This window comes from Acartia tonsa, chromosome 14, assembly GCF_053477335.1.
Source record: "Acartia tonsa isolate MP-2025a chromosome 14, ASM5347733v1, whole genome shotgun sequence".
Taxonomy (NCBI): Eukaryota; Metazoa; Arthropoda; class Copepoda; order Calanoida; family Acartiidae; genus Acartia; species Acartia tonsa.
In genome coordinates, this window is record NC_137273.1 from 20,110,009 (window position 1) to 20,134,119 (window position 24,111).

The 24,111-nt window shown below is 30.2% G+C and overlaps 1 protein-coding gene across 4 annotated transcripts in view; it reads right to left on the minus strand.

Annotated features, from left to right (window-relative positions):
• Window positions 1–2,045: 2,045 nt before the first annotated feature.
• Window positions 2,046–24,111, minus strand: part of LOC145306086 (calcium-activated potassium channel slowpoke-like) — a 115,096-nt gene continuing 93,030 nt past the window's right edge. For 3 of the 4 annotated variants that reach the window (XM_080148013.1, XM_080148011.1, XM_080148015.1), the window contains 8 exons: window positions 14,119–14,240; window positions 11,000–11,033; window positions 10,208–10,287; window positions 9,809–9,945; window positions 8,595–8,726; window positions 8,114–8,207; window positions 3,688–3,733; window positions 2,046–3,009 (listed from right to left, as the gene is read on the minus strand). In XM_080148013.1, coding sequence (XP_080004139.1) covers window positions 2,969–3,009; window positions 3,688–3,733; window positions 8,114–8,207; window positions 8,595–8,726; window positions 9,809–9,945; window positions 10,208–10,287; window positions 11,000–11,033; window positions 14,119–14,240 — 686 coding nt within the window. In that variant the 3' untranslated portion in view covers window positions 2,046–2,968. Of the gene's footprint in view, window positions 3,010–3,687; window positions 3,734–6,396; window positions 6,465–8,113; window positions 8,208–8,594; window positions 8,727–9,808; window positions 9,946–10,207; window positions 10,288–10,999; window positions 11,034–14,118; window positions 14,241–24,111 lie in introns of all 4 variants that reach the window. The other variant, XM_080148014.1, reaches the window with a different exon arrangement.

A 24,111-nucleotide genomic window follows, 5' to 3' on the forward strand; every position in this document is an offset into this window, starting at 1 on the left:
CCTAACTTAAAAAGTCACGCAGTTTGGGCTCTTTATCTTTCACACACAGAAAATGAGATAGAAAAAACCGGATGGGGGGGCGTTCAACGCCCCCCCCCCCGACCGTTAAGGGTTAATGCATGAAACATGATGTTTTACAAATAATCTTTTGTTTTTTATTCTATGTGGACTATATGGATTGTTAGTATAGATAGCTAGATTAAAAATAAGATATATAAAGAAATATAGCATACATAACAAGTTTTAGGCTAGACAAATTGTTATCTAGCTTGATCGAATAAATAGAATGATGGATAAATGGATAAACAGTTTAAAAGATAGATATATTATTAGATGGATACAGAGTCAATAAAATAGATAAACTTGTTAATCAGAAATATAGACCATTTATAGAAAACCATTTACAGATAGTTCGAATGATAGATGGATAAATGGATAGGATAAATACTTAGATTAAATTAAAATTAAAACGTGTCAAAAATGTGGTCTGTATTCTACTGTACTAATTGTTTAAACCATACAGACAAGTTTAAAAACTTCTATGTGGGAAAAGTGTACTTATAAAGATAAAATTTTATTTACTAAAACTATTATGTTCTTTTTTTCCGGCCAATTGAGAGTGCCAAACTTTTTATGAGGGTTTGTACGCCATACCCTCAGGAATAAAATAATAATCCAAATAATAACACATTGCCTACCATCATAAGTTCTTTACCGTAATTGGACGCCTTTTGTCTGGAATTCGTAATTGTAAATGTTTTCAAGTTACACCTGTTTATGTGCAAAGGCATTCTGTCTACTTTTACACTAAACTAACAGGAAATCAGCAGTAAACTATGCCAATACCTTGTGTTTAATGATTTTATTAAATAATTACCAACTTTATACAAAAGTAACAGGATGTTTGTCTGTCCGTGAGACTTTATGTAAGTACTGAAAGATATTGCTAACAAATCTAGTTATCCTTTAAAATGGGAAGGTTTGAGACTCTTGAATTTGTATAATGTATATTGACAATAATACTTCATTAGGGTTCTAATAATTATTATAAATTTGTTCAGCATTTTTAGTGATTAAGAATTTCTTTTTTTCTGACCATTTTTTAAATTACCTTCTAAATTTAGAAAAAAATGTTTTGTCTGAAATATATTCAAAATCTAAAATTTGTATTTTAATCAAACAATCTATAGTTTTCTCCGAAATTTAATTTTAGGTAGTTTTTATTTTATAATCTCTCATTTATCAGATTTAACGTTGATCATTTCAAATTTAAATCGACAGAATTTCTTTTACACAATTGGAGCTTTTTTAAGCTATATAATGCAATGAATGCTGTGACAATGGAGTTGTTGTCGTTAATTGACAAAGGAATTGGAATTGAGTAAAGGAAAGGGAAAAGTATGGGGGTATCGTTATATTAGCCAGCTTTGAGAAACATCTTGAGAGAATATCTTTCAATATCCACGTATTTTTAAAAGCGAAGCTTTTCTATAATTAGGGTCGGTCCGTACGTCCGTCCGTCCGTCCGAGATAGATAGCTTTTATTTGTAAATTTAGGTATGTTAGAATTGTCCTATCGATTTCAAACTTTGCATGGTGATTCCTGTAGTAGTTAGTACGAATTAGAAAGCGTAGCAACTGTATAATTATTACCAGAATGTCCGTACGTCCATTTAAAACATGTTGATTTTTTTACTTTTTTAACGACAAATTTTTATGTGATCTAATCATCCGTTTGATCTGATTTTTGGTATATTCATTCCTGGGACAACAAAGAACAATAGTAAAAGCGAAGCTACTCTATAATCAAGTCCTAAAAATGTAAGTATGTCCATAAACATTATCCTGTATCAAGCAGTTTTTCAACATATTTACTTACAATTTTGCTTCGACTCTTTCGATACTTTTATATTCTGATTATTCAGTTCAGACACCATACAAGTGTTAATGTACGTTTGTCCTACCGTTTCAGTGCTTCGCTTTTATGGATGTTGTCATTCTTGTTTTATATCAATTTATAAGAGAAGCTAGAGAAGAAAAACAAAAAGCAGTATAAAATATATTTTAAGGGTAAAGCAGACATTAAAACTAACAATTCTTACAAAATAATAAATCAATGAAATAAGGGTTTACAAATGATATTTGAGTATTTTACAGATAGATGTGCCAGCTTATCCTCCAAGAAAGGTATCTTTTTTTTATTTTTCAAAGTAAAAGTTGCGCAAATTATTACTAAAGCACATAACCCTCCCTTCCATACACTTTTTTCTTTTACTCTTTTTAAACACCTTGACAACTCTAGACTCATTTTTTTGGGCTTTTTCTGTTCAGGGAGGGAGGGGACATCGGAATAAAAGTTTTCCTTATTTGTTTGCTCCAATACCATGGTACCTTTTTCACATTTCATTTGGTTGGTTCCAAAGTTGTAGTGTCCAAACTTTTCAACAAACAGTTTTAAAGTACAAAAAGGAAATTTTGACCAATGTCCCCTCCCTCAGTGATAAGAACACAAATACACACGGTTATTACAGTTTATTGTCATACAAAATTTAAATTTGTTCTTGCTGCTCCACTTATGAATTAATGACAAAGGGTTTTAACAAATTTTGGAATGATCATTGGTAAAGGGTATATTACAATGTATATCATAAAAAAATATGGAACAAAGTTTTTAATCGGGTCCTAGTAAACTATACCTACAAAAATCTTAAGATTTTTCAAATGGTACAATATTAATCAGTATTAGAAATAAAGATTGGTTCTTTTAATATTAGACCAAATACTTTAAAATTTCCTAGGATAGCTAGGTGTGTAGTGCTTCCTTTATTGTCCTTAAAGAGATATAATGGAATATGTAAGACTTAGAAAACCCTAACTCAAAGGCTATCCTAACAGTTTCTATAATATTTAGCCATTCATTAATTTTGATTTAATTTATGGTTTGCTTTTATTGAATAAACATGTAATTTTAAATTTCCTTGGCATCTCTGTAATCTGGAATATCTTTCCCTGAAAAAAAATATTATTATCAAAAATTAAGATTTTAAATCACCAAACCTATCAGTTATCTGGGATGAATGAATAAAAAGTATAGGACAATAAATTATTTTTTGCCTCAAAAAAACACAATTTTAAATGTCTATTTGATTGAAATTCATAGAAACACTGATAGATTGTACCAGTCAATCAGAATTAAATGAAAGTATCCAAATTTTTTTTAAAGCCAACGCATAAGAAAAGGTTTCAGGACCAGTATAGTCTACAACCTTTATTATTCAATTAGTTTGCGATTAGTTTGCCAATCTCAATTTCGACGGTGAAAAAAATATGTGGTATACATCCAAGATTAAGATATTGGAATAACAGATCTTTAGTATAGATGTATATACAGACAACTACCTCCCTTCCTTTTTCAAAGACATCTTTCGTCTTCTTCTTAATTATTTTCTGCTACTTGGCTGTGTTAATATAAGTGACAACATTGGTTGGTTTTTAATGACCCAATAGAAAGGATGCACAAGGTGGTTGCAATGGGGAGATACAGTTATTTAACTTTTTCTGCCTCTAGTGTTTTACTCTAATATTGAAATAATTGCAACCCAATTAAGGTTTTGAGGTAAATTTGTCTATTTTTTATGCTTTTCATATTTTGGTGATTTTATAATCAAAATAAATTTTTTCACTTACCATGAGGCCAATCTTTTTTCCTTCCAAACTGCATAATGACAAATACCTACAATAATAATATTGTCAGCTTGAATAATCTTATTAAACAATTAAAACTTGTAAACAAAAAAGATAATAAATAATGATTTCTTTCATGCTAAAGTGAATATTCAAGTAAATTAAAATAAAATGATATTAATAAATAAAAATGTACAGAAGGGAAAATAGTGTTCTATAATACAATCTTAATTTTGTTTTAACAACATTAAGCTACTCTTCAATAAAAGTTGCATAAAATTAAGAAATAAATAGTATATGACAATAGAATTAAGTAGCTTGATGAAGGCAAAAACATCTTAAAACCTAATGTTGTACAATTTTGAACAAACCTAAAAAAAAATGAAATTAATAAACAATAATAACAAAGCATATTTATAAAATATTAGAAAGATGCAGGGATAACTTTTTTCTACAACAGGGTGAACTGAATTAGATTGACAAGTAACCTGGATGTATATAAAAATAAAATAAAATTAAACAAATGCCTTTTTACAATGCAAAAAATTATTTAGAAAATGTGCAAATATGATTCCTTGTTAAATTATATTAAACTGAAAAGTAGACTAAGTAGAATCTTATTTTTGTTCTAAAATGTATTTCAAGCCATTGTGGTTGCTATGACACTTCACACTACTATCCTTGTGAGGCATTACTAAACCTTATCTTACCTAAACTATTCCAAAGCAATCATTAATAAAAAATAAAAAAGTTTATTTTGTTCAGCTTTTGGATAAGTGAAATTACAAATTCATTTGACAATCTTTTTATTCAACATAAACTGTAGCAATTAATTTTATAGAATACTTTTGTCGAGTTTTGATTAATTAAACTTAATCAGCATAAAGATTTACAAATTAATTTCATTAATATTTTGATTATTTTTGATAAAGAAATGTTAAGATGTTTTAGAGCTGCTTCATTAATGTATGTAGTTCAATTAACTTTGTGCACTTTTGCAACAAAAATTAGCCCAAAATTAATGAAAAGAACAATTACAAATACTTCATTCTTCAATTAATTGTTTCAATTAGCCTTAAAAGAGCACAAATGTTTTCTTTGAGTTAAAAATCCTTGGCTAATTATATATCAAGTTCAAATATATCTTTTGATTAACCTAATTTTTTTATAAGGTAATCTATAATACAAAGTAGCTTGATGTCTGTCCGTCCGTCTGTCTGCCCGCCCGCCTGTCCGTCCGTCTGTCCCTTAAGATCTCGGTAACCACTGAACCGATCGGATTCTACTCTTCAGGGAATATACCTACTGGTCCTGTGGTGGTTTTAGGCTGTTTTCTTATGGGTGGGTCACCCCCAACCCCCCAAAAATGAAAAAAAACTTTTTTTCTTAAAGAAGAAACTATTTGTTGCAGTACCAGAAGTACTTATTTTTTCAAAAATTACCTCTTGACGCAAAGCCCCTAGAGGCCAGGGGCGAAGCCGCTAGTTCAAAATACAGTACAACTTATAGTTCTCTTATTTTCAGTGATGACCATATTTAAAATAATGACAAAGTATGAGGAAAACTGTGTAAGGAATGAAAGGGGAATGCATTTTTAGCAGGGCAACAAGATTTATGGTTGGTCAGTAAATGATTATTCTTTTATAAAGTTGAAAAGGAAACTCCTTTGTTTCACAAGAGTACTTAGCAGTTATTTAAACAGATAAAATTAAAAGCAGTTATTTAAAGTATGAACAGATTTCCAATTCGAACTTTTTTTTATTAAATAGGATACTATTTTTAAATTACGAATTTTGATGTAAAGCTACCTTATTAAGAATTTAATTCAGTTTTTTTTTTGTCTGTCCGTCAGTCTGTTTTTTAGGTTGTAACTTTTTTTTGGGACTTGAAATGTGATTTCTTTGCTGCTATTTTAGATACAGCTGAAATTTGTTTATGACAATTCACTATACCAATGAGCATCCAGTATATTATACAAATACAAAACGCATGAAAAGTTTCATGATTTTTTCTGATCAATTTTTTCTGATTTAAGATATCTGAACATTGCCCTTTAAATCAATTTAACCTTATTTCCATCAATGGTTTTTGCGCTTTGCTACTTATGGATGTTGTTATCTTTATTTTCTACAATGTCATTAAGAACCTTAAAAATCTTCTAAATAAATTTGAAAATGTAGAGTTCTTTTAAGGTCACAAATAACTCTGGCAGCATTTTATCATTTGCAGTACATTGATATTCTTAGTAGACTCTTTAATACAGAATATTATTTCCCATATCGTTTCGAAACGGATTATTCGGTGGATTAGACCGATTCTCAGCCATACAGAAAAAATATGTCTAGCATATGCCATTAGTATCTCGGGTCTAAAAACACTGGTTTTAATCTTTTAATTCTTCATTTTATATCCGCGTAAAGCTGTTTATAATACGATGCAAGAAATAACAATTTAACCACTTACTTTTAATAACATACCTATAGTTATATAAAATTAAATTATTTGATATGCATTATTATTGTAAACTTTCTTTTTGGTTTAGTTTTAACTGAATTCATAATAAACATAAAATACAACGTTTGGGTTATAATAAATGAAATAATAAAAAAATAAACTAAAAAATAATAATAATTGGGTATGCAAGCGTATTAACAGAAATGATGATTAATAAACTGAATAATGTTAAGGGGGGAGGGTCGGTATTGAATTTACTTCTACATAGTTCTCTCCATTCGACCAAATTCATTCTTTCTCTTCTCAAAAGGTTTCAGAATAAATACCTTAAATCACATTTTAATATTCATACAAAAATTAAATTCACATTTTTTCACAATCCAAAATATTTGCAGTTTAAAATCTAAAGCTTTAAAGTTTGGATTTATGACATAACACAAAAATTCTTTGATATTTTTTTAAATTCATAATTTTTTGGCATATTGTGTTTGCTGCTAAATATTTTATTTGGCTGAACAAAGCATTACATAATGTTTATTATTATGTTTAACAAATTGAAGATATTTATGTAATATGTATAAATAAGCATTTTATCCAAACAGTTTTAACTGAGGTCTCCAACATTCAAATTTTTTTTGAAATGATGATTGTTTAAAAATATAAAATCCTAGATCCTGAAATGAAATGACTAGAGGTTGGGAGGAAGGAAGTCTTTAAAAAGGCTGATAAAAAGAAAATCTTGTAATAAATTAAAATAGCTTCTGAACTAAATGCATAATTTGATTTTACAGATAATTTTTCATATTATATTACAATGTATTTAACCTAAATAAAAGAAACATTTTTAAAATTCCTAAAATTTGAATAATTATTAATAAACTGTTTTAGACACCCGCATATTAAAACTTTTAAAATCTAGAAAGTGTAGAAGCTAAAGTTTTAAAACGTTTTACTTTACTACTTTACATAAAATGAGTCTAATATTTAAATAAAAAAACAAGAAAGTACACATACAAAGTCGGCAATATTTTTAAAAAGATATTATTGTTCAATTGAATTTAAATTATAGTTATACACTGTGTTTTTTTATGAGAACTTTTTTGAAAGCAATTTTACCCCACTTATAGTTCTCAGAATTTAATGATTAACGGCTTATTTTCTTCGTTTTTTATAACCATTTTTAGAACATCAAAAAAATATTTCAGTTTTTATTTTAAAAGTACAGTTAAATCAAAAATTCAAAACTTAGGTGTCAACATCTAAAAAAGGTTTTAGCGCATTTTTCTTAAGCTCAAATCTTCTACCCTTTGCAAGAAAAAAATTGGATTTTCAGTAGTCCACTTTGGGGGGCCAGTACTCCCTCCCTGGTTGAGATATGGCCTTCAAACTTTAATATGTTCTAGTACATGTCCCCAAAAGTATCTGTATCAATTTTAAACTCTGTATCTCAACTTTATAGCGTTTTGCAGCCATTCTTGCAAAGGGTAGAAGATTTGAGCAGGAGAAAAATGCGCTAAAACCATTTTTAAATGTTGACACCTAGGTTTTGAATTTTTTATTTTACTCTACTTTTTTAATAAAAACTGAAATATTTTTTTGATGTTCTATAAATGGTTATAAAAACCAAGAAAATGAGGCATTAATCATTAAATTCTGATAACTATAAGTGGTATAAAATTGCTTTCAAAAAAGTTCTCATAAAAAAACACACTGTACATTATAGTTCAAATTTTTCAAATATAGACATGTTCTATTTATGTTTGTATGTTTCAGTCTTACTTAATTTATCATTTCAAACTGCTGGACAAAACTTTTCAATGAACTTTTTATTAGCCATTGAAATTACTTGAAATTGTAAGGAAAAGTTCTTATTCTTTTCTACTCACAAAACAACAAAAATTTTACTTTTCTAAAAGCATGACAGATAGACATACTTTTACTTTAGTATATGAAAGGGAATATAAATTGAACTTACTTGGTCCGTAGGAACTAGTTTAAATGTTCCTGGCGGGTTTGTGATGACATACCGTTTGGCACTCGCGTTCATTGACTGTGAAGTGTCGCGGAATCTGTAAAATTTAAGTTTGTTTTTCAACATTTTTTTAAAGAAAAGCTTTCGTTCACTAAGGCATCTTAAAATTGTTGATCTATTTAATACCTAGCTTCAAGATTACTTGGTACATCCCCTCAAAGTGCCTAACCAAGAAAACCCAATCTATCTCCCCTTTTTGATAAAAAATAAAAATAAAAGTTTTCGATGCTTGTATCTTCTACCCAGTACCCATTATTACCCAAATTAAACCAAGATAAAACACTAACATTTGACCCCCTTATTTAAAAAAATACTTCAGTTGGGTTTTTGTGGTTGCTGGTCACTTTAATGGAAAATAATCTTTAAAATATAGTAATTCTGCAATTCTACCTAGCCTTAAATAGTATAAATATGTATTGTATACCTGTAAAGACCAATACAAAGGACACCAAAATTCTGTAGGGCAGCCACAAATAAATCTCCATAGGTACCACTTTCTCCAAATTTAGCCATGGGTCCGTCGAAAATTGGCACTTGGCCGATTCTGCATCGATCCCTAAACATTTTTTTGATAGAGTTACTCAAACATGAAAAAACATTTCTAGCCCCTATAGGGTAGTTTAACACTGCGTTGACCTATTCCTCCGGTATCTATTTACCATTTTTAACCTAACCTGACCCAAATTAAGCATCAAAAATACAATAAAAAAATCTTATTTCATGCTTTTAGTTTTCTTAATTGTTAAAGTTTCTGAGAAAAAATCTGAGAAAATAACTATTTTACTAGTTCTTTAAGCCCTGAAATTTTGACTGACACTTTCGTCATTAACCTTACTCAGGAATAATGGTATGGCTACTGGCTAGTCAATCTATAAATAAAACTATGATGTTGTTATAACTTTGCTTAGAGGTTAGGTAAACCTATACAATATTTTTCGCGATATTTATATTTTTAAAATTTAATGAATGATAAGCTGTAATTCAAAATTGTGATTGAGAAATTAGAAACGTAAAAAAAATAACTGTCGTTGGGAGCTTACAAATGACGAGAAAGCAATAAGCATTTTTTACATTCGTAGATTTATAAATTGTATTATTAAAAACATTTGTATTCCTTTAATATGCCTATATACAAACTGAAACTCTTTGCTATATTTATTTACGAAGAAATTGAATATTTAACCTTTTATTCCTGTAGCTACTCAGCTGACACATTTTTAATTATGTAAGTTTGAGTGTGTAACATATAATATCTGGTGTAATCCTTCTATTACCCTTTATTCAACCGACCGAAGCTAAAATACAGTTATCTTAAGGGATAAGACAATGGACGATAAATTGATGTACAGTACACCCCCATTATGATAAATAAAATTGATGGATCAAAATTATTTTTTTAAAATTTACCTTCCGATCAAGTCCATAAAGCTTTAAATGGATGGCTTTGTTAACTAAACTTTGGGGACCAGGTACCATGTTAAACATTCAAAATCAAATTCTTATCCAAATAGGTGGGTAGGTGACAAAATAATGCTTAGGAGGTACAATACCATACAACTAATAAAAACAAACCTAATTTAAACTATATACTACTTTTTTTTTAGCAATCTATCTAGTTACATATCTATTTCTTCCTACCTATTATTTAATGTTTTAGGAGTGGAGTATCCTCCCCTAAGCCCCGCCCCCTCGGCCAGTATTTGTTCAAGTTCATGAGTGGCGCCGCCAGTAATCAATGATCGAATCAGGGTCAGGGCGTTCGGGTTGAAGTACGTCTGAAAAAATAAAAAATTTTTTAGGGATTGTGTTAAAATGACTTAAAATTGATTAAAATCCAGGTACGTGACAAGTATATTTAAGATGCACTTATAGAATTATGCTTAATCTTTCTAGTAATGGCTATTTAAAAATGTAAGAAAAAGGCAATTAGTAATTAGGTGTTTTAATGATTTAAATGAACGCACTAACTTTTAAAGTTGTATCGCATATGGTTACCGAAATCAATATTCAATGGTTCAGAGAGTCTTATAAATTTACCGTAGACATGAGAGAATCAAGCACACTGACAGCAAAGACAGTTCCACACGCGAACGGTTGGGTTAGGTACAGCTCAGTATCTGCCAAATAATATTTCATTTTATATTTATTTAGTAGAGACAAAAGAGACCTGGAGTGTACGTAAGGTTTAAAAGGGACCTTATGTCAAACAAAATTACCCCTTTTAAAGTAAAAGTTGGAACATTGAAGGTTTGTTTCCAAAAAATATAAATTTAAAGAAAAGTACCCAAAAATTTAGCCAACGAATTAGATATTGCGTTTATAAAGCTTTAGCCACCGGTATAATTTATGATCCAAAGTTCCCCCCTTCCTATTTCCTTGTTAAATACTAATAAACAAACTTTAAAAAAAGAAGTAGATATGTTTTTAAAGAAAATTACCCCTAAAGTGCATTTAAGGAAATTATAAATTTAAAAAAGTAAAGACCAAAAATAAATGTTTTAGTCAAATCTGTTTCATTGGATAAAATAAGCACAGCTTGACTTTCAATTAGCATTTGACATTCATTTTTATTGAAGGTACTTGTCTTAATAAATATAGAAAGTCTAGATAGATGCTTAATCTTTTAATTGGACCGAAAGGAATATAGTGTAAATTTCTTGGGATAAAGGTTTGCTTAGGAAAATTATATTATCTTTTTATTAGATTAAATCATATGTGACTAAAATCATCACTTTCTTTTAAACAAATAGAGTGATTACTGCTACTGATTGACCATCTAGGGTAATTATTCTGTTTTTGTCTTAAAGTTAAAAATGAATTGTAATTTTCCTGGGTCATCATCATCGTCATCAGGATCAATAAACTAAACAAACATGTCATCATAATTAAGATTAAAGTAGATTGATTGTTATGTGGGTAGATGATTATATTCATTATTATAGAGATAGTTAGTTAGGTAGACTATTTGATAGTTAGATTAATAGATAGACAGACTAGAAAGTTAGGTAGATAGATAGAGATAAAGATTGGGTAGATACATAGAAAGATAAATCCTTACAAATAAAGCCAGATAGATAGATAGATAGATAGACTCTACCTGTACATTAATATCATTATCCAGTTCTGTAATCATAGATATATATTACCCCGTCCCGGATTTGAAAAATTTTGTTAAAATTTTTGCCCCCAGCCAAAATATGGTTAATTTATGCATAAAAATGACCCATGCAAAATATTTTTTCTGTAATGCAAAAATTGCGACGGTACAAGCACTGCAAAGTTTTTAAAATCTGCAAAAAAAAACCTGTTTTTATGGCTTTTTTGGGGCTTTTGTACCATCCCAATTTTAAAGATTTTTACAAAATTTCAATTCAAGTGTGTTGATATATACCTGAAATTTACCTAAAAAAATGGAGCAGTCTCAATTATAACATATGAAGGTGTAGCAAGTAATCTTCCAAATACAAAATTGTCAAATTGCATACATATATAATAGGATTGGGCCGGATACTTTTTTGGACGGATACTGGATATCTGGCTGATTTATAATGCCAGATATTCGGCAAATATATGTTATTTGGCCGGATATCCAATTATTCGATCGGATATCCGGTTATTTGGCCAAATATCCGGATATTTGGCCGGATATCCGGTTATTCGGCCAGATATCTGGTTATTCGGCCGATGGTCTTTTATTCGGCCAGATATCTAGTGATTTGCCATATAACGATTATCTGTCATTAGAAATCAACCGGATATCCGGTATCCAGCCAAAAAAGTATCAGCCCAACCCTATTATATATGTATGCAATTGTTTCTTCTTTACAGTAAAGTTTCTAATAGATCCAGGGAATGTTTCAGTTATTACCACTTAAATAAAATTAGAGGATTGACCCTTCTCTCAGGTGCCCAAGAGTCCTTTAGGAGCGTTACCGCTAGAAAGTACTATGGAGAAGCTCTTCTTGTGAAAATTAGATAATTTTTAACATTATCTTTTTATGTGTCATTATTCATTGTTTATCTCTGTTAATTTTGTATTGACTTAATGGAAAAAGATGTCTTAGCTTATAAAAGATGTTCGGTGCTTTCCCTCAAAGTGTTTTTTGATCACTGACAACCCCTTCCTCCTTATATTAACTTGCAAGAGTTCCTGGTACCCAATATAAACTATCCTAACCTGACCTTATATAATTAAGAAACAAACTAGAAAGTATCTCTTCCTTTTTTCAAGGTCGGGAGATGGGGGGGGGGGGGTATGTGCTCGACTTGGCACTTGGGAAACTGGCAATAATTTTCATTAAACTTACGTCTTCTATATATCAAAAACTAATGCTATAAAGCAGAAGTACCGATTGCAAGTTGCTACACTTTCTGAACCCTTTTTGTTACAGGAATCATCAACCAAAGTTTTCAATCAAAAAATTTCAACTTGTTTAGATTAAGTAAAAGAGCTAAACTTTACGAAGTTCGTTCAGACTCATTTTATAGAAAAGATTTGCTTTTCATCAGAAATAGATGGGACAAAATAGGCCGTTTAATACACTAGTCACAAAAGTTTGAAAATAACCTTTTCTTATTCGTTGACTTAATAACTTTGGGGACTTTTAATAAATTTTGATAAATTGGTTTATTAATTTGAGTGTTCAATCGTTTCTACCACTAATTTTAATCTACAGAAGGGTTAATTTTGTGTATTATTAATGGGGATGTACATCAATTCATTGGCCATAGTCTTATCCCTGAGTAACATCCTTGAGTAACATGTTATTTCTTGTTATGTAATAAAAATGAAAGTGTTCTAGTTACTATTAGACTTTGGGTTCAGGGATCTAGATAGAGAAGACAATGGCTGATAAATGGACGGGGTATCCATGATTATACACAAACTTACCCTTTCTGTTAATTACAATAGGTGGTTGGAACGTCTTATTAAACCAATTAAAATTTCAAACAATCTAAAAATTTAGTTGAGCAAACAAATGAAAAAGTTTTTAAAACTTCGGGGACTAGTGTAATTAACAGCCCATTGTGCTCTGCCTCCCTAGTTATTATTAGACTTTTGGTACACTCTGGTATAATTCAGAGAGGGAGGGGAAATTGGACTGTTTATTTCACTTGTCCCCAAAGTTTTATAATTGTTTTTCTAATTCATAAGGTTAACAACTTTTGAGAATTTTATTGAGTTTTGATTGGTTGGTTTATTAAGTTAAGTGTATAAACGTTTCAACCGCTAAGTTTAATCTACAGAAGGATAGTTTTGTGAATCAAACTAATTTCATACTTATATAATAGAGGTAGGCCGGATACTTTTTTGGCCGGATACCGCATATCCGGATGATTTATAATGCAAGATATTTGGTATACGGCAAATTACCAAATATCTGGCCGAATAACCAGATATCCCGCCAAATTACCGGATATTTGCTAGATATCTGGCCAGATGCTGGATATCTGGCATTATAAATCAGCCAAATATCCAATATCCATCCAAAAAAGTATCCGGCCCATCCTGTTATATATGTATGCAATTTGACAATTTTGTATGTGGAAGATTACTTGCTACACCTTCATATGTTAAAATTGAGACTGCCCCCATTTTTTTTGGTAAATTTCAGGTATATATCAACACACTTGAATTGAAATTTTGTAAAAATCTTTAAAATTGGGATGGTACAAAAGCCCCAAAAAAGCCATAAAAACAGGTTTTTTTCAGATTTTAAAAACTTTGCAGTGCTTGTACCGTCGCAATTTTTGCATTACAGAAAAAATATTTTGCATGGGTCATTTTTATGCATAAATCAACCATATTTTGGCTGGGGGCAAAAATTTTGACAAAATTTTTCAAATCCGGGACGGGGTAATATATATATATATATATATATATATATATATATATATATATATATATATATATATTCCACATAGAATAAATAAGAATAGATAGGTACCTGTACATTACTATCATTAACCAGTTCAGTAATCATGGGCATACTGGCTCCAAAACAAGTTCCCTTCCTTTGCAGGACAATGGGGGCTCCCAGGGGACTTTTTCCATCTCCAAGTTGTTGATCTGAAAAGAGAGATATATGTTAAAACATGTTAAATATGAATCTTTAGCAACTGATTCATCTTGATTTATTAAAATAGCATTAAGGAATGGGGGCGCAATTACATCTGAACTTAGACAGTGAACAAAATGGTCTAAATATTGAGCTAGATTCTTGAAACTTGGTACATACGCCTAAGACCATTTTAGGTTCAGATGTCATTGCGCCCCCTCCCTTTCTAAGAAGTCTGACAGAAAATTGAAAGTTTTTTTTATGATTAGTAGGCGTTGCTAAAGCTCCACGATTAAAAACATTATGACATGACACCTGTTTCTGTGTATGGCATTTTCCATACTATTTCGTAAGTTGCAATACTGCAGTAGATACAATTTTTCAGACTCAGACAGATTGACGGAAAGACATACTCTATTATGGGGCAGCAGCGCTACTTAAAAGAAAATAGTATGGGTTACTGAGAACAAAATTTATTAAATACATATTTACATAAGAGTTTATAAATATTTGATATTTTTTGCATTATAAAATATTTTTTGCCATCCATCTTTGACATCATAACTGCATAACAAAGAGATTTATATTATCAACATGAATTATTTTATTATAATAACATATGTATTTTAGTAGTAATATAAATGTAAACGCCTGAAAAATTAACATTTTTAAAAGCGAAACTTTTCTATAATTAGGGTCGGTCCGTCCGTCCGTACGTCCGTCCGTACTTCAGTCCGTCCGAGATAGATAGCTTTTATTCGTTAATTTAGGCAGGTTAGAATTGTCCTATCGATTTCAAACTTTGCATGATTATTCCTGTTGTAGTTAGGTACGATTTAGAAAGCGTAGCAACTCTATAATCAATACCAGCATGTCCGTACATCCATTTTAAACATGTTGATTTTTCTACTTTTTAACAACAAATTTATATGTGATCTAATTATTCGTTTGATCTGATTTTTGGTATATTGATTCCTGGGACAACAAAGAACAATAGTATAAGCGAAGCAACTCTATAATCAAGTCCTAAAAATGTAAGTATGTCTATAAACATTATCCTGTATCAAGCAGTTTTTTAACAAATTTACTTACAATTTTGCTTCGACTCTTTCGATACTTTTATATTCTGATTATTCAGTTCAGACACTATACAAGTGTTAATGTCCGTTTGTCCTACCGCGTCAGTGCTTCGATTTTATGGATTTTGTCATCCTTGTTTATATTATGTCAGCCCCCCAGGCCAGGTGGGGGTGGGACCAGGGGCGTCCAAGCTTTTTATTTTTTTGGGGGGGGGGGTAAAATTTTTTTAGGGGGGGGGGGGAAATAAAAAATTTTCCAAATTCGTTTGGGTGGGGTAATCGCCACTTTACCCCCCCCCCCCCTTGGACGTCTATGGGTGGGACAGTATACTATGAATAATTAGGGTACCCTAATATTTTTTAATTACATTATATCAATTGCTGGATTAAAACTGCTGGTAATTGTATTAAAGCTTTAAAGAATAATATGTAAGTGTCCAAACTTTAATTTTGTTCGTCTTAATTGGGGTGCATTACTTTATTACACATTATCTTATTTCTAAAACTCCTTTCAAATATGTTATCGTTCGATTGCTATATTTTTCACTTTAAACCAACGAATGAAAAATCATGCTAATAAAAGTTTAATTGCCAGTATAGTTTAGATTTCAATGTCCCTTTCCCTCCATGTAAGTGTAGAATTGTCTGCCTGACATCTATTTTTCATAGAATATAATTACAAGGAAGATGTTGTATATAAGAAACGCAGCAATATCAAGCCAAATATTTTTAACAATATCACTGTACAATATAACTAATCCTTATGCCAAAATTTTGTCAATATTTAATGTAAGGTGCAATATGGTTCACATAGATACTTTTTACTTATTATGCAAATCGAGAAACTTCATATACTTGGATCAAAGAATATAAGATATTTGTAGGAAAGTTGCGCTATCATTAAAATATGTTGCTTACTTTTTTCAAATATTTTTCGCCCTCGTTTTCTTCCTGCCGACGGCGAGATGCTACATTAGACAAACTAGTTTTTAATGCATATTTTTCTTCAGGTTATAAACAGATTTTTGAGAGAAGCTATTATATAATCATAAATGTCCGTTCACTCGTCTGTCTGTGTTAAAAAGGGTAATTTTGTCTACTGCAATCAAACAGTTGAAATTTATTTTACCCTTTCTGACACGCATAGCTTGTTCTAAAAAATCCAGCTTTCACTATCTATGCAATGCTTGATTTTTCATTGCATCTTTCTTACTAGGATAGGATTATATACTTTTTAGAGCATTATATTATGAGTTATTTTTAAAAACTATTCCTCCTCTTTTGTTGAGATTTGTTGTATGTAAGTCTGGAAAGATTTTTAATATTTCATCTTGCAAAAACATCAATTTTACATATGACAACAAGTAAATTTTTTTCAATAGACAAAAGTGTTTAGACTTATACCTTAGACTTTCAATTTTGTACTAAGTATGGACTTGTTGTTTATTTTGTGTAGTCTTGACTTTACAATAGCGTATGAAAACGTCTTCTAACCCTGTCTGAGGGAAGCAAGTCGCTCAAAAAAAATTCTGACGTCATAAAAATAAGGTATGAGGAGAGGAGAAGTGGGAAAGAAAACCCCTAAAAAATAAATGGATAATCCCTCATTTTTATGACGTCACACGCTGATTTTTGAGCGACTTTCTCCCCTCACATCTTCGCCAAAATCTTAAAAACTAGATGAGATACAAAAAGTTGCTTTAGTTTTATAGCCAAAAAAATGAATTTTAGCTCCAATGTCTATCACTGTTCTAATTTGTTAATACAATATTGACAACTATGTTTAAGGGTTCAAAATTTGCAAAGTATTGACGTACATGTATGTTTATTGTATATACAATACAACCTCGCTAATTTATATACATTAACTGCTTTATATTCGAAGTTGGGAGGGGGGGGGGGGGAGGAGGGTAGAAAAATAGCTCTTAAATATTTCCGAACTTATATTCAAAATTTAAATAGTCTAAAACTATTCTGGGACCTATGTAAAGCTTATCTAAAATGAAGAACTTAATCGGTTCACTTGTTAGCAAAATCAAAACAGACAAACAAAAAACCTTACTACATTTTACTGGATCTCTCCATAAAGAGTGCAATTTTGGATCATATGAAGGAAATGAAGTCATTCCTAAAAAGGACAGAAATTCCCTTCCTTGGGTATAGGAAGGCTATTTACTTTCCTTTTTCTTACAAATTTCAGTTGGTTTCAACCCTTCTTGTCAGTTGGTTTCAACCCTTCTTGTCGTCAAGACGTCATTAATAAGCTCCTGCTTTCAAAGTGTGAGATAGAGTTTGACCGCCAGAAAACCTGTTGTGACCAGCGTGAGTTGAGTGTTTCAACAAACCAACAATATCATCAAGTTTTCTAGATAAGTTTTTTTTATTATTATAATATATTAAACTATCTAGTTACCCTTTATATTCATTTTTAGCATTTGTCCTTGTCTCTTTTTTCAATAAGTCATGGCACAGAACACCTTTGCTGAAATTGTTAATAATGGAACATTTAGGCCTAGGACTAATTCAAAAAGGATTAGAGAGGGAAGTGATAGTGATTTTCAACCTCCTAGTGACATTGTTGAGAGGGCTATGATAAATTGGCAAAACGTCACGTCTACCATGGAAAGTTTAGAAAAAAAAGCAGATAATATGGGGTCTGACCAAGAAACAGCTAAAAGTTTAGTCAGCAAACTGTCGCCTATTTTGAATGATACAGCAGAACTGCTTATGCTTCTAGCCAGAAAGGTTGGGGGGCTAGAAAAAGCAGCTGACTCTACTAAGGCAACCTTGACCAAAAACGTAGTATGTGGGAATTTAGTAAACTCTGTTGAAACTTCGGTTGCCTATAAAAAGTGCTGTGAAGACTTAAAGGCAACAGCCACTCAATGTAAGATTATTGATTTGGACTTTGGGGCAAGCCTAAAAGAGCACGGGGAAATTGTTAAAAAGGCTAAGGAATCTTTGGAAGAAATTGCTGAATTGAAAGATATCATAGCTAGAGCACAGATCATACCACTTGCTAAACAAACAACTTTGCGCAATGGTAAAAACACCATTCCTTTTATTGTTAAGACTAAAAGTAAGGAAGATAGGGCAATGGTAGTTAAAGAAGTAAGCAAAAGTGGTCTAAAAACCCCTTTTCATTGGCCTAAATCAATTGTTGACGATATTACAAAAATACGTGTTCAACTATCTAACTTTAAGAATGAGAAAATTGACCTGACAGACAAACATATTCTTATTAGACCCAATACTGAAACTGGTAGATCTTTATTTATTTCCTATCGTGAAAAAGATTCTAATAAACCATGGATACATCTCCAAAATGTTAAAGTACCAGCAGATTCTAAACTTGTTTCACAATTTAAGCAACAGCCATGCTATTCTGAATACTTCAAGCTTTAAAAATACCGTTATTTCAATTGAATGTTTTTGTTTTTGCTATGGTTTGCATAGTTCTAGTTAGATTGAACAGAAGTTCTAATAAAATAAAGATTCATGTTTTTCAAACAATTTATCCCCTCTTTTTCTCTACCCCTCTACTAATTAATATGTATTCAAACCTCTATTTTGAAATATCTTCTAACAATTATACAAGGTTTAGTCTTATCTACAACAGATTAAATTCAGTTAATTTTTATTTAGTTACTTGCTCATCTTTTATTAAGATTTATAAATTTATGTTTAATGAATAGTTTAAGTTTCGTTGAAAAGATTTACATTCAAAATGTTAATTCAACACAAGATGTTTCTTTACTTAAGGATATTAATTTTAGTTCTCTTAATTGCAATTCAATCAACATAAGCACTTACAATGTAGGTAAAGCATCATTAAACAAGTTTAAACTTAAAATTAACGCAATGTTAAAAACTAAACCTGATATACTGTTCATTCAGGATATTAGATTAAATAATAAAGAAAGTATTTTTAGTAAAGAAGCACGTTTTAATATGGCTGGCAATTATATATCTTATTGCAATAGTTCAAAGGCAGATAGGGGTGTAGCGATTTTAATCAAACAAACACTAAAATATGAAATAATTAAAAGCTTTTGTTCCACTGATGAAAATATTTTGATTCTAGATTTAAAAATTAATGAATGTAGAATTTCATTGATATCGTGCTATGGGCCAATTCAAAATAACAACAAAAATTTCTTTAAACAATTAAGGGAGAAAATAATGAGCATTGGAAATACATTTTACATAATTGCAGGGGATTTAAATGCAATACCTACAACTATACAACCAGAACAAGGTCTCGAACACTTAGACTTGATAAATACAAATTCATTACCAAATTTTGAACATTGTAAAGAACTTTCTTTGTGGATAGAAGAAAATTTTTGTGTGGACTTATTTAGATTGCTTCATCCGACTAAATTAGAATTTAGTTATGTTCCTTTTTCAAATACTAAAACAAACAGAAGTAGAATTGATCAGGTTCTTATTAGTCCACAGCTTTCAACAATTTTTAGCTCATGCAAGTATGAGCCATTTAAAGCGTCTATATTTGACCACAAGCAAGTTTTTTTCAACACATATCAAAATACTTCTAAACGTGAATGTACTATAAATTCTTCATTATTAGATATTGATGGTCTTACTGAGTGTGTCCGAATCGATGTTTACGAGCTGGTTCTACAACACTGTGATGTTCCTAACAAGCTACATCTACAAGACATCATTTCTCAGATAAGTTTAGCATTCAGATTAAAGAATGACCTAAGTTTGACAGAATTTAAAAATGATAGGCTAATATTGTTCTGGATTGAACAAAAAGATAAGGCTATTAATTATCTCTTTGATTTACTTCCTCCTTTAAATGACTTGTATGAAATGCCTTTAAATATTAGTCATGATGCTTTCCTTGAAGTTTTGTTAAATTGTGTTAAAAATTCTATAATAAGCTTTCAATCAAACTTTCTTAAGAGCAGTAGAAAAATACAAAAAGATTTGTCAAAGTCATTAAACGCATTGAAGTGTGGAAATGTCACAGATAAAACTGTACTTAATAAAATCATTGATATTGAAAACAGTCTGAGTAAAATGGAAGATGAAGAAAATTATCGTAGGTTAGAGACTTCTGGGTATTTCCACATTTTAAATGCAGAAAAGGCCTCAAAAACATTTAGTAGTTTGCTAAAAAATTCAAAAAAAGCTGACTCTATCTCACAAATTAAGAATGACTTAGGTGAATCTTTTACATGTGAGAATGAAAGGAATGAGTTTTTAACAAACCACTTTAAAAATAAATTTGGCACAGCCTTTATTTCCAATTCTTCTCTCTTTGATTTTTTGGGCAATAATGTAAATCACCCAAAAATATTAGAACATAAATTAAATAACACAGATAGAGAAAAATTAGAGGCAGACATTTCTATTAATGAATTAAAAGAGTCACTTTGTTCAGCTAATTTAAATTCTAGTGTAGGACCAGATGGTATTCCTTATAGAATGTTGGTTAAGTTTTGGGACATTTTAAGCTTACCTTTACTGAGAGGCTTTAAAGAAATGATTAATAAAAAACAGTTAAGAGGCATGCTAAGATGTGGTAAAATTAGACTTATAGCCAAAAAAAATTCTGACCTTTCAAAAATTAAATCTTGGAGAACAATTTTTTGTTTGTCTACTGTGTACAAAATTTTCTCTGGGGTTATTGACAATAGGTTAAAAAAAGTAATTGATAAAATAAATATCAGATCTCAAAAAGCCTATTCTTCTAAATACACTATTCAGGAAAATTTGATTCAAATTTATGAACTAATTTCTAAAACTTTAGCTTCCAACTCGTCTCTAGCAATTGCTTTAATTGACTTTCACTCAGCCTTTGACTGTATTGGACATGGATATTTAAGAGATGTATTGGAATTTATGAATTTTGGCCCAAATATGATAAATATGATTTTAACATGCATGAATGATAGATTTGCCCACATTCTGACCGATACTGGAATAACACCTAACTTTCCCATGAAAGTTGGTTATATGCAAGGTGATAGGCCAAGTCCTAACATTTTTAAAATTGCCCTAACCCCTTTATTACTTATTATATCAATTAACAATGAAATTGTAATACCAAGAGCTATACCTTTTAAATTGACAGACACAGATACACAGCCAGACCCTGAATCAGCATTTGCCGATGATTGTAATGTTGCATTTACTCCAACTGCCATTGCTTTACAAACTATTTTTCAAATTCTTACCTACTTTGCACAAGTCTCTAATTTAAGAACTAATGTAAACAAAACCAAAATTTGTATTATAGGAAGGAAGCCATCAAATGATTTTTTTCTGGAATTGGATTTAATTGGTGTTGAATTGGTTGATGATTTCGATATTTTAGGTTTACATTTTGATTCAAAACTGTCTAATATGCAAAATAATTGGAACAAAATTGTCGCTAAAATGTCAAAAGTTAGAAATTTTTGGGCACTTTTCTACCTTACTACACCTGGAAAAATTGCAATTATAAAGGGATTCATGTTACCTTTACTGAATTATGTAGGGGCAGTTGTCTTTCCATCTGAAGATATAATTTTGCAAATTGAAAATCTCATTATTTCCTTCTTATGTCAAAGTAGACCAATTGCAAAATCTAAAATCTTTTCAAGTGTTGAAAATGGAGGTTTAGGAATACCAAAAGTAATAGATTTTTTACGCTCTTTAGATATTTTAATGTATAAAAAATCCTTATCTATAGTAGATACTTGGGCTTTAGAAATAAAAAATACTAGATGTCAAGCAAATGATCCATTTTATTTCAATGAAAATTTAGATAAGAATATTAATCCTATTTTATCTAGAATTATTGAATCATATATAATATTTTCAAATTCATTTTGGCTAAACCATGATAACATAAAAGATATGAGAATTTTTAAAAATAATTTCTTTTGTAATAGTGAAAAACAAATTGTAAGCAGGGCAATTTTTACAGAAACAACATGGGTACGCTATGAAAATGATATTAAGTCAATTTGTTTTGGAGACCTGTTAAATATTGATAATATATGTCTAGATTATAGAAACTTTAACATCAAATCAAAGGTCAACTTCAATTACATGGAATTTTTGAGACTTCGAGGATTTGTTCAGCACAATATTGCTTTATATAGGTGTAAACTTTCAAAACCCCAAACTAAAATCAGTTCACTTTTTTTAAAGCCAAAAGTAAAGTCAAAACATTTTCGTTACTTCTTATCAAATGATGATCAGAGGATAGAAAAGTGTAAGTCTTACTTAAATAGGTATAACTGGGCGAAAATAAGAGAATTTGATATAGAGAGAGAGCGTAAATGGCAAAAAGTATGGACTTTTTCCTTCTTACCAATAAATATCCGAGAATTCGCATTTAGATCCATAAACAATTATAACTATTTTAACGCTAATATCTCAAATTTTAGGCTAGAATCTCCAGAATGTACACTTTGTAAGCTGGACCGGAATCTACCCGCACCGAGAGAAACAACACAACACTTTTTTCTGGACTGTCCCGTCACCACAAACTTTACAACAAACTACTTCACAGAATTTCTACAGAATATGGAATTTAATTTCGACTCAAGCTGGCTGTTAGTAGGAGTCCCAAAAACGCTCACCAGTAATATTATTAATGTAGTTAATATTGAAATTACACTTGTGTTATTTTTTATCTTTCAGTCAAGACTGAAAAAAAAGCTCCCATTAAATTCAAATCTACTTGAATTTATTTCCTTTCAAAGAAAATTTTTGTTTAAAAACAAAAATTATAGATTAGGATATGAAAAATTAACAACATTTCAATTTGACCCGGGATAAATGTCATGTTTCGAGTATAGAAAGAAAACTACCTGCAAATGAGGGCATTTTTAAAAAGTGTTTGTTTACTTAAATTCGTATGTAATATATATATACTATACTCTACACTTACACAACAAACACACCAAATCTTTAGACACACTTAAGTATTTCACCTCAACTTCATCTCACCTGTAAAATCTACAGGTGGGTATTGATAAATAAAGTGTAGTAAAAAAAAGAATGATCCCGAGGATAATTATTTCTTGTGATTCTTAACTTTAACCATATGAATTTAAGCCTGTTTTTCATATGGTGACGTTTAGACCTTCAAGAAAAATTACCTCATCCAATAGAGGGTCAGTATACAACCTTAACAATAATCTTGAGGTGGAGCTTTTGGTGATCTGCCCATTAAAGCATTCTGCAGTTTTCATTTAACAGGCCACACTTATTTATCCCTCCTTAACAATTTTAAGTTTAGCTGTGTATCCATTATACACATTTTTATATTAAGGATTAGTACCTATTGACCTATTATTTTTATCATGAATATTATATTTTACTTCTCAATGACGATTATTTTTCTTTCTGGAACTTACTGAAGTTTTATTTTTTTTTGTATAAATTGGACATATTTTGAGAAGATATTATGTTGAATTGGTATTGACCTAATTTAAATGTACACTTTTTATGTTAAACGGCAAAATTTCCTTCTTTGTATTGCTTACTTCTGCTTCACAATGAACTTACACTTTTTATAAGAGAATATCTTGGATTAGTCCTTATTTAATATTGTTATAATAACTCCTATAATTCATATGTTAACTTTCTATGTATATAGTTAAGACAAATAAAGAATCAAATAATAATAATAATTCTCAGTAAGGAAGGTGATTTCTGTCCACTATCTTACAAATTATCACTAAAGGAAGGTGACCTCTGTCAACCATCTTACAAATTCTTTCTAGTTCTTAGAAATTCTTCCTTAATTACACAAATTCTCCCTTATTCTCAGATA